The following is a 13,429-nucleotide window of genomic DNA, read 5'->3' as shown; positions in this document are numbered from 1 at the left end:
GTCCATGTCCCCCACCTAATTGGTCGAAATTGCCCCCGCCCACCCAATCAATGTGTCCCGCTCGTCAGACGCCACTCGCTGATCATCTTAGCTCCTCCCATATTGAATTATTACCTGTCAATCAAATCCACTGTCCCCAGCGACCTTTTAGAGGGCGAGAGTTTGAGGAAGAATTCATTGTCCATTGAGAGCAAGCAGCTATTTGTACCCTCTCAGCTCGTCACTACACAAGCAGCTATTTGATGCAACTCGAGCGCAAAATTCGACAGCTTTGTGGACTAAGTTAAAGTGTACCTGTGCTAGCGTGACGTGCTACAAACATAGCGGGGACACAGGCCTAATTCGCCAGGAGAAGTTTACACCTTGCCCAGGACTATATTAATACATATGTATATAGATATATATGGCACGCTAGACCCACATTGAGTTCATACGAATCAGACACCTCTTGTGACTTCCATCTTCAGTTGTCGAGGACATTTATCGCAGTTTCCTGGAACTTGGAAAGACTTTGTAACCGACTTTCTGGTATTGTGGGATCGTTGTACAACATCATCGACGGCAATGCACACCATGTCGGACCCCAACTACGTTGATGTTGAGCGTACTGACGAAAGGTATCGCGCTCCTTGTGAATCGGACAAGTTTTCGGCCGAAATGGATGGCGGGGCTTGCAAAAGCGCCGACAGCAGTCTCAACGACAGCGGTGCTAGCGTCGACACAACCTCTACTGTTACATCAGATGAAGAAAGACGCCACAACGACGACGACATTAAGATGACGTCATCAAGTGAAGATGAACACATCGTAAGAAGCCCAGCGAGCAGTAAAGGTAAACAAATATATGTTTTGTTGGCGTTTTGTGTATTTCGTAAATTAACGACAATACATATCACTGACCAGTACTTATTTCGAAACACATATTAGAATTCATATAAAAAATATCATTTAAACTTATGTGACAAACTTATTTAAACTTATAGCACAAGTTTTTTGTTTGTGCCTACGCGACAAGGAACGTACGGACATACGTATTTAGAGATGATTCACGTGAGTTGACCTCGATGTGGCTTCCACGGCGACAATAAAACACTAAGTTCATGATTTTAATTTTAGGTTTAAAGGCAGTTAAATAAAATTACTGTTTGCAGTTATCATCAATATTTGCCCTATTAGTATTATAGCTTAATCCTCTGCACTCGACTGCTTACTGTAAGTGTTGGTGTTCAAGTTATCTCTCTTCGTCAGTACCAGGTAATTATCACAAGAGTCCGTGTAATAATCCACTAGAAAACAATTTTTAAGTGTACTTATGAATGTAAATATTTTATAAATTGAAAATGTGAAAATATGTAATTATGGCATGTCTTTTTAAACATCATTCTTCTTGCAAATACTTACTTGTATGGTTCCCTGTTTTTTGTTCAATTCATTTTCATTATTTACTAAATAATAATAAATCTATCTAAAAGCCAATAAAATATTTTGATATTTGTTCATATGGAATCAAATCGTAAACAATAAATTAACGTTCAGTATTCCAAGCTGCAGCCTATATATGTGACGTTTTTATCTAAAGGGAGGAAAATATTTTCATAGACGAATGATTTCTGATATCACAGGCAACCTAGTGCTTATTTAATTCTTTTACGCTCTGTTGGTTATTTTCATCCCGACTTTTCTTTTCTTAACTGTCATGCTAACATGCTAACATGTTAGTGTCGTGTTGGCACAGCTGGATAACGATTGAAATAAATAATGCACATCGCAAAAGAAATAACATATAGTAAAAATCATCTGATGGTATTATTATCGCACATTATACAAGCAGAGCATCAAATGGTGGCCTTATTTACCTTTCGCGTTCATCACCTGGTAATTGACATTAATATAGAGATAGTTTAGTGCAGAGGTAAAATGGGTGATAGGAAATAATTACGATACTTAAGTAAACGTATAGTAGAAATGGATTCAGATAATACACACTGAGTCATAGAACAGCTGACCCAGAACGAGATATAGTATATACTGCAAGTGTATCTAGGCGTGCATTTTCGGTCTCGTGACAAGTATACATGATTTTGTTTTATTCTTTCTTTGACACAAAAGTATAGAATGTGAGACCTGAATAATATCTCTATCTATATTCTTCCATCTTAAACCAATTAAGCTAAATAATTTTATTTTAAATATTAATTTGTTTCTATGAATTACTAAAAGTTAATTATTATTATTATCATTAACGAAAACATACAAAGAATATATGTTAGAAACGCTACAATATTATAGTGAGCAAGCTGGTTTCATCCTTTTCATGATTGGTATTTGTTCATTGTTCGACAATCAACATTAGTAATTGTTCATTGTTCGAGTCAACATTAGTATTTATTCATTGTTCGACAATCAGGCATTGTCCCTATCAAAAACGATCCTAATTAGTGGACAATACACCGAGGTGACTCTCTATCCGACATACGGGGCACTTTGTCTTACCTTAGATCATACACATACACAGGTAAGACATCTCGGGCGCACGTGCTGTATCCGGTATCACATGATTTATTGACCAGATTAGCCTACTGGTCATCTTGGGAAACATGAAGTGGTCATTGTGTGATGTTTATCCCCCCCCACCCCTCAGGTGAAGTCCCCCCAACACTCGTTCTTTGTCCAGCTTACACAACTGCAAGACATCAGCCCTGCCTCTAGACAGTCATACACACTCATAAAGCACTCTTATGTGAAACGATTCGCAATTGTTTCGAGTTTAAAATAAATAATTATTCACAAGAAACAACGTCAATCTAAACATTTTAACAGAGTGAAATTACTATAATATAATTTTTTCAATTGAATTTTTTTTCTGTATATGTTCCTTCTTAAGAGAAATAACATTGCCGACAAAATAGAATTGTAACATATTTTGGACTCATTTTTCTAATACAGCATATATTAAAATTTATAACAAGGCGTTAATAATCCACTGCAGCCGATGTGTTGATGGGGAACTGGTGTAGATCAGATGTGACTATTTATTTCAGTGTCATATGTCAAAACATATAAATAATAATACAAATAACTGGACTTTGACCATGCCTATATTGTTTTTTTAATACACTGACTCATATTCAACTTTATATACAAAATAAGCCGATACTTACGCCGCTAGAACCCCAACATACCCGATTGGTCACCCAACTGCTTCATTCTAGTGTGTCATTTCTTTCTTTGGAGCGTTTTTGAGTTCTGAAAACAATTGTTCGGCGATACGCATTTAACAATATACACAATGATGTCCTTACAATTAAAATCCACATACTGTTTATTTCTATTCTCCCTAAAGATTGTAATCGTTGTTTAAAAAAGTGCGAGGGTGTTTAAATATATGTTAAATGAGCTCTGGTAATTAGGGAGGGGTGCCTTTGGAAAAGTAAAGAAAACGCAAAAAACCCAAGATATGCTAATAACGTGAGACTTGATAAAAATACTTCATTAAAGATTGAACAAAATTAAAACACGAAGTCTTCCACTTCAAGAAATTTAAACAAAAGAACAAATGTCTTAAATATTCGTAGACATACCGGGTACGCAGAAGTATATTTTCAGCATCACACAAAGGAAATAGCTCCACGCATAGCAACACACACGTAGTTAAAAAAATATATCAGCAATTTTATATCAGCTGCGAGCCACAATAAATAATTTATTCCCATGGAAAATAACATTCGTAAAATGATAAAAATGGTAGGACATAAATGGCCTCACAGTTTTACACCAGCGAACATTTTATGTGCAAAGTCCGATGTGCAATTGAGAAAACAGAAATTTGTTTTCTGCAGTTGAGAGAACAAAGTTACTTCATAGATCTTGTAAATGTCTTACTATATACTTTAGTTTTCGTTTATTAGTTGTAACATTTCTGTTCTAAATAATGTAAAAGTTTTACATAATTTTACATATGATTCATCGTATATTAAGTTGAAAGGTAATCGTTAAAGTAGGCCGATACAATATGAAACTGACGTTGACCAAACTCTGTTAAATCTTTACAGAGTGAATTATTTTTGTATACAAAATTATAGAGAAATGTCCTCATGAAATATTTTCTCAAAAATGCTTTTACGATTTCATTGATAGCCTATGGTCGGATATCAAACTTGGCTTTTGTCCGCCCCTTATCTGAGTGCTGAAAAAATATTTTCCCTCGAGAAATAACAAAATTATATTGTTAACCTTTATTAATATTTGATCCCGTCTTTACAACGAGTATGTTTGTTTAGAGGCGCGTCAGTAGCTGTGTCTATTACACTAATCAGTTAAACCCAAATTAACACACCTATCACAAGCCAAGCATGGTCTAAATTGTAATTACAGAGTGTCTGAGATTAATTGGACAATCTGTGGTCGCCTGCCGCACCCGTAGACAACAATTAGTGTGATCTTTAGGTATCCCTCATCACCTTTACAACGTGTCGCCAAAAGTTAACATGTGCGGTAAAGATTAAAGATCCACGAATTAGGATTATCCTGTCTAGTGCCGTGTCGTCCAATGAATCCGGGATCACCCTCTAGACAAACATAATTATTGGATTAAACTTTTAAAAGCGCGTGAAAATCCGGTGAATTCAATCTGTCCGAATTTCATGATCCTCTAGCTGCTTATCACTTGCTTGATAAAGGTGTTAGGATCTACACCGAAACGTCGCACTAATTGTAATAAAGAAGTTGTTCATCCATAGAACTCGTCTTACTCCAACAGAAATAGTTATCTCAGTGGGAGAACTGTGAATTGTTTCCAATGTTCCAACGATTATTTGGGTAGAATTTAAGTAAGTGTTCATATATATCGACGACACCTTTGTGAAAATTGGAATATGTATAACACCTTCTATAGATTCCTCACATATATCCCTCCACATCTGAAAAGAGATCCTTTCGATATTCAGCAGCCATTACATGGCACAATGCGTCATCTAAAAATCAAATCATCAGCCTGACCGTTTTCTGGAAGGGACAAACACCTTTCTTTTCAAGAAATCCTTCCCCCTCAACTGAGACTCTGCACATGCGCTATACAAGTGAATATATTATCATTGTTATTAGTGTAAAAGGGTGTTCACAGAGGGGTCTGCACTAGTTTAAAAACAAAACAAAACACAAAAACAACGTTTCAGTGCATTTTATTGATTTATATAAATAAAAGTATTTGTGTTATAAATATAAAATGGGCGGCACCCATTCCAGCAAGGGAGGGATCGTGAAGGATCTACATGGGTCTGAGATTGGGAGAGATTCACGGGAAGAATTTCACGTAGTTGGACTGATTTCTCCCTGTGTGGTTTCGTATGTCCCACGATGTAAGCCGGCGATTTGTCCCTCGCCCCGGGTATCCCCTTACCCCATAAACCGCCACCGCATCCTTAATAAAACTGGCGATTATTGTGACCGATAGTCAGCAAGATGGCGATATATACAATAGAACAAGCTGACGGCAATACGACCTGTTGATTGCCGAGGACCCTACTCCCCTTAGATGTAAATAGACACCAACTATCGTCCCTTTGATCTTGAAGGAGGCTATCCCTTATTTCCGAATATGCGTATTTAATAATCTTTGGGGAACGGTAACCAATGGGTGGTCAGAAAATGGGTCACGTGATACGATTGGCAACATGACGAACGTGCTAATTGATTACCTAACTATTAACAACTGAAATTGCCACCAGATGGCGTAGTGTAGCGGTCAGGGTATCGAGAAAGGAAGTGACAAGGCACTGTAAGGGCTGTATATCCCCAGCAGTCACCCCGAAAAGGTCACTTCAACGTCACCTGTCAAAACGAGTACTGACGATGGTCCATTTAGGTAATTAGCAGATGTGTGGAAATAATGTCAGTCATGACGTTGTCTTGTCATAAACATGTCGTTTGGGGTCAGGTGTGAGAGCATCAGTGGAGGTGTCGCTAACTTTGCTTCTGTTCACGCCTATCACCGGAAATCAGATACCGATATAACTTGCAGAACTGTTTCTAGCTCATTAGATGTTGAATGTACTCAGATCTGTGAACAACGTTGCCATTTCACCTGTCTGTAGAAGTTGGGAGATCATGACGAGAGGTACAGTTATTATAGGCTTCCGTTAGGATTGTGTATTGTTCTTGGTTACTTATTATGTGACTTTGCTTTCAGACAGTCCCCTAGACGACAACGGAGTCCGCCGTTACCGCACGGCGTTCACGAGGGAGCAAATCGGCCGTCTGGAGAAAGAGTTTCTCAAAGAGAACTACGTGTCACGTCCAAAGCGTTGTGAACTGGCAGCGTCCCTCAATCTGCCCGAGAGCACCATCAAGGTGAGACCCGCATTTCCATGTCTTACCTATGCTTCTACAATGTCTTCAGTTCCTGCCTTACCATGTCCTATCTATTCGTCAACAATATCTACAGTCTCCGCCTCGCATGTCCTGTCTATTCTTCATCAATATCTCTATTACTGTCTTACATGTCCTATCTATTCTTATGCTCATTCAATAGTCACGTCATGTTTGGTCTTATACCGTATTGCTCGTAATAAATACGCAGGCTTGTATTCTAAATCCAGATCAGGAATTTACATAAAAATAATATTTGACAATCTCATTATTCCACCGCTGTTGAAATAATTTGTTGCTCTAGTCTCCCACTCATACCTCTTCTGTGCTTTGATCAGGTGTGGTTCCAAAACAGACGCATGAAGGACAAGCGTCAACGCATGGCTATGGCCTGGCCCTACGGCATTGCTGACCCTAACATCTACGCCTACATCGCTGCTGCTGCCGCATCCTACCCATACGGCATCGCTGCGGCCGGAGCTCCCTTTGGGTGCTACTCCGGAATGGGCTTGCAGCGCCCTCAGGCGGGACTCGCACAGCTCCCAATGGCGGCCGGACTTCGACCAGGAACCGAGTATTTCAACAATCTGACCAACTCGTTCCTTCGACCCCCGACGATGGTGGTGCCTCATACTGTTCACTCGCCCCCTACAGTTCGGTCGCCGTTAGACCCAACATCTCTTATGGGGCACAGCACTTCCTCCACCCCCTCAACACCCCCTTCGGACTCCTTGTGCTCTAGCCCCTTCCCTTTCACGCCCACCCAACACAAACCCTCCACTGTGTCGACGAAGAGCAATAGCTCTACAGCACCCAACGGACTCTTCCGACCGTTCCAGTCTGAAGTGGAGCGGACGTAGCCATGCGTCGTCACGACACCCATGTGATGTTACAAAGACATTTAATACATGTGAGAACTGAGACTTGGAGGACTCAAGTATTGTGCTGAGGTTGAGTTGTCTCCCCTGCGTAGTAGCCGACCTGCTGAACGTCAGGTGGCGTCGCGATGGTGCTCAACCACCACTGAGGAAACACGGTTGGACAATGTGTGCTGTTATTATTGATATTGACTCGTCTCAGTGACCGGTAATGACGACGTCGAACGCCGTCACACTCACGCGCATTAGGTGGACACGGGTACCCTGCGCACACATCTGAACTTACTCAAGACGACGATTGTCTCATCCCCTATACTCACTATGTCAAAATACGTTGTTTTTATGTAAATATCGAAGAGAGATTTATGATTGTTTTTGTTTGTACATACTATATATTCTTCAGTTTTGGAGAGTAAGAAATAAAACTGTCTATGTGAACATACATCCTGCTGTTGTACTTCGCTTAACGCCGAGTTTCTACCAACGAGCTGACTTTAATATTGTTTGAGGTTTTGGAGGTATAAACGTAAAGTTAGAGTAGCGGATTTCCGCAAAGTGTGCAAATGGCGGTTTACTTTTTTTTCTCAATTAAAGCAAAACAAAAATATAAACGCAAATACTTATGACTAAATACGTCTACAGCAATGGGATCACCTTCAATATATTTACTGTGAAATGACGATGTCTCAGGTCATTCTGGCAGCACATCCTTTCTACATGCTGCTGCTGCACCTTAGAAAGCCCCGGTGTCACCCCGAGAAGTGCGGTTCTTGTACCCCGATGGCGGTGCATGTTACCTCGAGAGGAGCGGTCCTTGTACCCTGATGGTGGTACATGTTACCCCGAGAAGTGCGGTTCTTGTACCCCGATAGCGGTGCATGTTACCCTGAGAAGTGCGGTTCTTGTACCCAGATGGCGGTGCATGTTACACAGAGAGGTGCAGTTCTTGTACCCCGATGGCGGTGCATGTTACCCCGAGAGGAGCGGTTCTTGTACCCTGATGGTGGTACATATTACCCCGAGAAGTGCGGTTCTTGTACCCCGATAGCGGTGCATGGTACCCCGAAAAGTGCAGTTCCTGTACCCCGTTGGTGGTACATGTTACACAGAGAGGTGCGGTTCTTGTACCCCGATGGTGGTACATGTTACCCCGAGAAGTGCGGTTCTTGTACCCTGATGGCGGTGCATGTTACACAGAGAAGTGCGGTTCTAGCACTGCGGTTTTTCTGACGTTGCCATCAAGGAATGTCTTGCGTGAGGGTCCACAGAATACCGATAAACTATATTGCCATATTGCCTTATTAACGATTCTGCCAATAACGGTACTGAAATAACAATTGACAATAGTGATTTCTCACCGACAACTCGCCGTGGGAGATATCATTGACAAGACAGGAAATTGAAAGATAAGTTGATGTTTTTCTTCTGTCGAAGTAATTATCTCCTGAACACTTAATTTTATTTTGAAATAGGTGTGAGTGAAACCTGTTGAAATACTACATGAAAACATTATTTCATCTCGCCCATGGTCTACATGTTTCACAAAATAAGAATCTGGAGGTGAAGTTAAAATGCAAACGTTTTCCACAGCAAAATATCACCAAATCTCTGTCTCAATAATACGTAAAGGATGACCTTTATATTCACAGAGCGAAGTGGAATTAATACCATGTGGATTTTCAAAACCTCAAAGGATTGGCTTGATTCCCCCCAATATTAGACTAGGTCCAAATTCAAAACATTTGATTTTTTTCAAATTTGTACACCACCATCAACACCAAAGAGTTAAGGACAAACATTACTCCTTTAACAATGGGGAATGTGTCACTAAATTATATAGTTAAAATCGTCAAGGTTTCAGGACAATTTGTCAAAAATGAAAGCAAATGGCATCTGAAGTTTCCTGAGAAAGCAATATGTGAAACGTTGGACACCCCCATAGACAATATCTAGACACTTCGGGAACAGAACATGTAGGCAAGAAGTAGTGTTCATAGAATTGCTCTAATATTCTGCAGCCTATGCATTTCTTGACAAGTTGCTGACAGTGAACAGCAGTGTGGAGCATGGTGAGTTTAGTATCTTGCACGTCGGCATTGTAGCTTGTAGTTTCTGCCCGCCCATAACAAGCGGAAATACATTTTATCCGATCTAAGCCTTGACATGAATTGTCTCCCATATTCAAGTTCATTCTATTCCTCAACAGGCGGGGATGAATAAAACCCACATTGTGTTGGGCGTTCTGGCAACCTGCCACGCCCACCTGCTGAGAAGGACATTACGTGACGTTTTATATACATTATATATAACAACGGCGCGTTTGAACTTTATGTGAATTTTGAATAAATATCATGTCAAAGCGAACATGAACAAATATAAATTGCAAAATGTAAATATATTAAAAATATAAATATTTGAAATTTAAATATGCAAAATGTAAACATGCATAGTTTAATCTAAATCTCGAAAAAACTTCGGTTCATTGGTATGCGTAATATATTAACGTTGTTTCATACTGATGTACAGCGAGGCTGTTTATCGAAACATATATGTGTGTGCCTCCACAGAGGGCGCTAATGCCGCCTTCAGATTGGAGATCGATAAGTAGCAACGTTTGTCTATAATCGCTGAAGTTAGATCTACAGGACTCAACATGCGGTATATATGCTATATGTGCTAGTCAAAACTCCTTCATGCACATAAGATCTCTCGTAGCTCAACGGCTCTTCAGGTGCAATGAAAATTTGAACTTAGTCATAGGCGACTCACAACAGCAGTATTTGTGATGTATTTACGCCTCCCTCTATTATCACTAACTATGGCGTCATACGCATTACATATCGCATGCAAGAAGTACATATTCAAACACTCTGGATCCCCAGCTGTTATAGAAAAAGTTGTGACTGTTACCATGACAATATCTCTCATTTAATCAAGTTAAGGATCAGATTAACCTGCCTCTTTGATATTATTGGAAGGGGAGGAGTGGAGTGGAGGGGTTTGGTGCGTGTGCGTGTGCGTGTGCGTGTGCGTGTGCGTATCTGATTTTTTTTAGAAAATGGTCACTGGCCTTGCAGGATGGCTTGATAAAACTGAGCGATGGTTCCTGAAACAAATGTTTAGCATCTTCGTGAACATCTTCGTGTCATCACTGTTTTCAGTGATCCATTCACACAATTTTCACCGCTCCCATCTACACCTAACGAAATTTGTTTCGGTGGACTCTCGAGACTGATTGTTCTCTGGTGTTGACGTTTTATATTTCAAAGTAAACAATTGAATATCCTTACGTAGTAACAGAATCCTGTCTGCAGAGAAAAGATCCCTCCTGAAGGTTAAATGTCAGTCCGTAAGTTATCATAGGTGAATTAGTGCCTGTGTGGCGGGGTCACGGACACCATCAGCAGACCGATCAAATGTGGACATAATTTAACAACTGTATCATAAGTTAACGACAACACTAGCCGATAGTTGAAAGGTGGGTAATAGGCTGGATGTACACGTAGTTACATAGATAGATATTATATGTTAACGTGCAGTGTCAATTGCTGTCACTCACTGTCATAGAACGTCCAATTGAAGCCAGGAGATGGTGACGATAAGGAGGTCTTCGTGTACCCAGGGGACATTGGCCTCCCTGTAGTTACACACAGAATCCAAAAGCACACGTCTTTACAGTCATAATGTCCATTAAGCTCGGCTAGATCAAGCTTGTTCATATAAAATACCTGCTAGAGGGAAATATGTTGTTCATTCTGAACTAAACTCAATTCACAAATTTAACAAATTCTATTTTATCTTTGAACAATTTTAATATTCTCCATACAGATCGCGTGATGTACATCAGAAAATACAGCAAATATTCTTCAGTACATGTACTTACGAGTAATAATAATAACAACGAGTAGTAATAGTAATTATTTCATACTGAAATAACGATAAGGTTTAGCAGAGGTACAGGTATATATATTAAGCTGAGAAAATTTATGAACGACAGAAGAGCATGATAATTATTCGGTGGACATGGAGAATACTAGGAGCTACATCTTGTGTATTTGATAGAAATGGCATTTCACCTACACTGGCTTTACTTGCGTCTCTTTAATATACACACCCGTATAGCGCCAACATTCACACAGAAAAGTATGCTCTGAACGCTTGTTAGAAGAGTCAGTGTCAAGAACAGTTAAGGGGAAAGCCTGTCTAAAAAGAAATGTTTTTAACTGTGTCTTTAAAGGTGAAAATGTTTTGCTGAAATGGAATGTTACAGTTGAAAAGATTAGCAATCCCTTTAAGAACATACACTTAAATGTATTATAATTTTTTCGGAGATTGCAACAGGTGCCTCACGTGGAGTTGCAACGTGTCTAATTATTATTTTTGGTTACTAACTTGATTCAGCATGTCTCCATGGAAACATATTTTCACGATTGACAAAAACAGAATATAATTGATATATGATTAACAACTTACGATATTTGATTGCCTGCATCAGAGGGGATGGACTCCAAGAAGTCACGTGTATTCTCTTCTAAAGTGATAGTTATTTATATATGACACGAATAGAAAACTGTATGAATCATTAGATACCTTATAGACTGTAACCAATCAATGGATATGTCTTGGACTTTCAATTTCCAATTCAAGTGACAGCCACATGTTTCAATATATTTTACACAATCTATCTATATCAAACCTACCCATTTAGGCATTATTATACAGCACAGTTGCAGGATGCTTCAACCAGTGTGGCCAACTTGTATGCCATTATCTTTGCTAGGTATTTAAAGTTTCCGTTCGACATTGACATTCGACATGACGACATTGAACTTTTATGACTCACATCCTCTTTATTGCTTGTAACGTCGTTTCGCCAGGCGAAGGGACAAGAAGTAACCCGTAAAAGTCGTTACAAGCAATAAGACGTTGTCATCCAAAAATGTCTTCTTGTATTCGCTTTTCCGATATGGAAAGTTCATTAGAGCAAATGAATTTATAGAATATAGATAATGTATGATCTCTTTCATAGTTCTGTTTGTTGTTTAACGCCGCACTCAGAAATATTCCAGCTATATTATGTAAATAACCGAGTCTGGACCACATAATCTTGTGATTGACATCATGAGCATCGATCTACGCGTTCCCGTTAGTCGCCTCTTACGATAAGCATCGTCTCTTACGGCAACCATGGGTTGCTGAAGACTTATTTTGGTTCTGGGCCGGAAGAGCGAAACCTAGCCATAATCAACTCTAAAATCTCTTTCGTGAAGCTACAGTAAGACTGGTCTTTGGGTTTTTGCTTTACTGATACTAGGGAAAATTGGGTTTTCGCTAACCAGGCACGACACCCTTATTTTACCCCGGATCTTCACGGGTGATCTCTCTCACGAATCTTGTCTTCAAAACACATTGGGGTTGGAGATCTGACGAGTGGACAAGGTGGACCAGCCAGTGTGGCACTGGGACTGTTGACGCACATCAATGAAATGAGTTGTTATAGTGTGGTGTGAAGGGAACCACAGGTTGTGCCACGCTGTTGAGTGTTCCGGGGCAGCCACCAACACGTTGGATCAAAGCAGGAGCAACAGTGTGAATCGCCACGTGGTGCAGACAAATAATGAGTGCCGCTTACACCAAGCAGGTGCCCCCTACCACAGGTCTCCCCAAAACACATGCAAGCGCCGAGTTGATGGTCAGGTTCTACCCCCCTTTAGTGACCACCGTCCGCCCTCGATGTGGCGGACACAGCAGGTGCACGGACTTCACGTGCACACTGTGTGAAACACGTGATCAGGGTACATATTCACGTCTCTAATGTCTCCATGTTGTAAACAATTATTGTGGAGTAGACATGGCGTACCTAGTCGTTAAATTACATTCTATGAGCGAGTATTAATCAGGTGGACAACAGAACGCGTACCACTGGGAGGGTGATCAGGGCAACACATGGGGTACAAGGACAAAGATATTACACATTAACTCCCAAGTCAGCATTGCAATCAGTACCATAGTAAGAGGCTGCTTTGTCGCTAAGTATTGTATTGGGTGATAAGCTTGCATTCTGTAGACGAGGCCATAAAGTGTTTACAACAACATCAACCTATCCTTCAGCAGTTTACCTATGTATTGTAGGTATAATAAAGTCCGCAACACGGCCGCCTTGTGACCCCAGGTCATGAAAGTGT

At 40.2% G+C, this 13,429-nt stretch overlaps 1 protein-coding gene across 1 annotated transcript; it reads left to right on the top strand.

Moving 5' to 3' along the window:
* Window positions 1-231: 231 nt before the first annotated feature.
* LOC139465908 (homeobox protein vab-7-like) lies at window positions 232-7,599 on the top strand. Its single transcript, XM_071247899.1, has 3 exons — window positions 232-832; window positions 6,188-6,348; window positions 6,705-7,599. Exons 1-3 carry the CDS (start codon window positions 565-567, stop codon window positions 7,224-7,226), a joined length of 951 nt encoding a protein of 316 aa, XP_071104000.1. The 5' UTR covers window positions 232-564; the 3' UTR covers window positions 7,227-7,599.
* The last annotated feature ends 5,830 nt before the right edge of the window (window positions 7,600-13,429 follow it).

This window comes from Haliotis cracherodii, unplaced genomic scaffold, assembly GCF_022045235.1.
Source record: "Haliotis cracherodii isolate W230 unplaced genomic scaffold, xgHalCrac1.p SCAF_18, whole genome shotgun sequence".
Lineage (NCBI taxonomy): Eukaryota > Metazoa > Mollusca > Gastropoda > Lepetellida > Haliotidae > Haliotis > Haliotis cracherodii.
The sequence above is the reverse complement of the archived record's forward strand: the minus strand, read 5'-3'. Positions and strand labels throughout refer to the sequence as shown.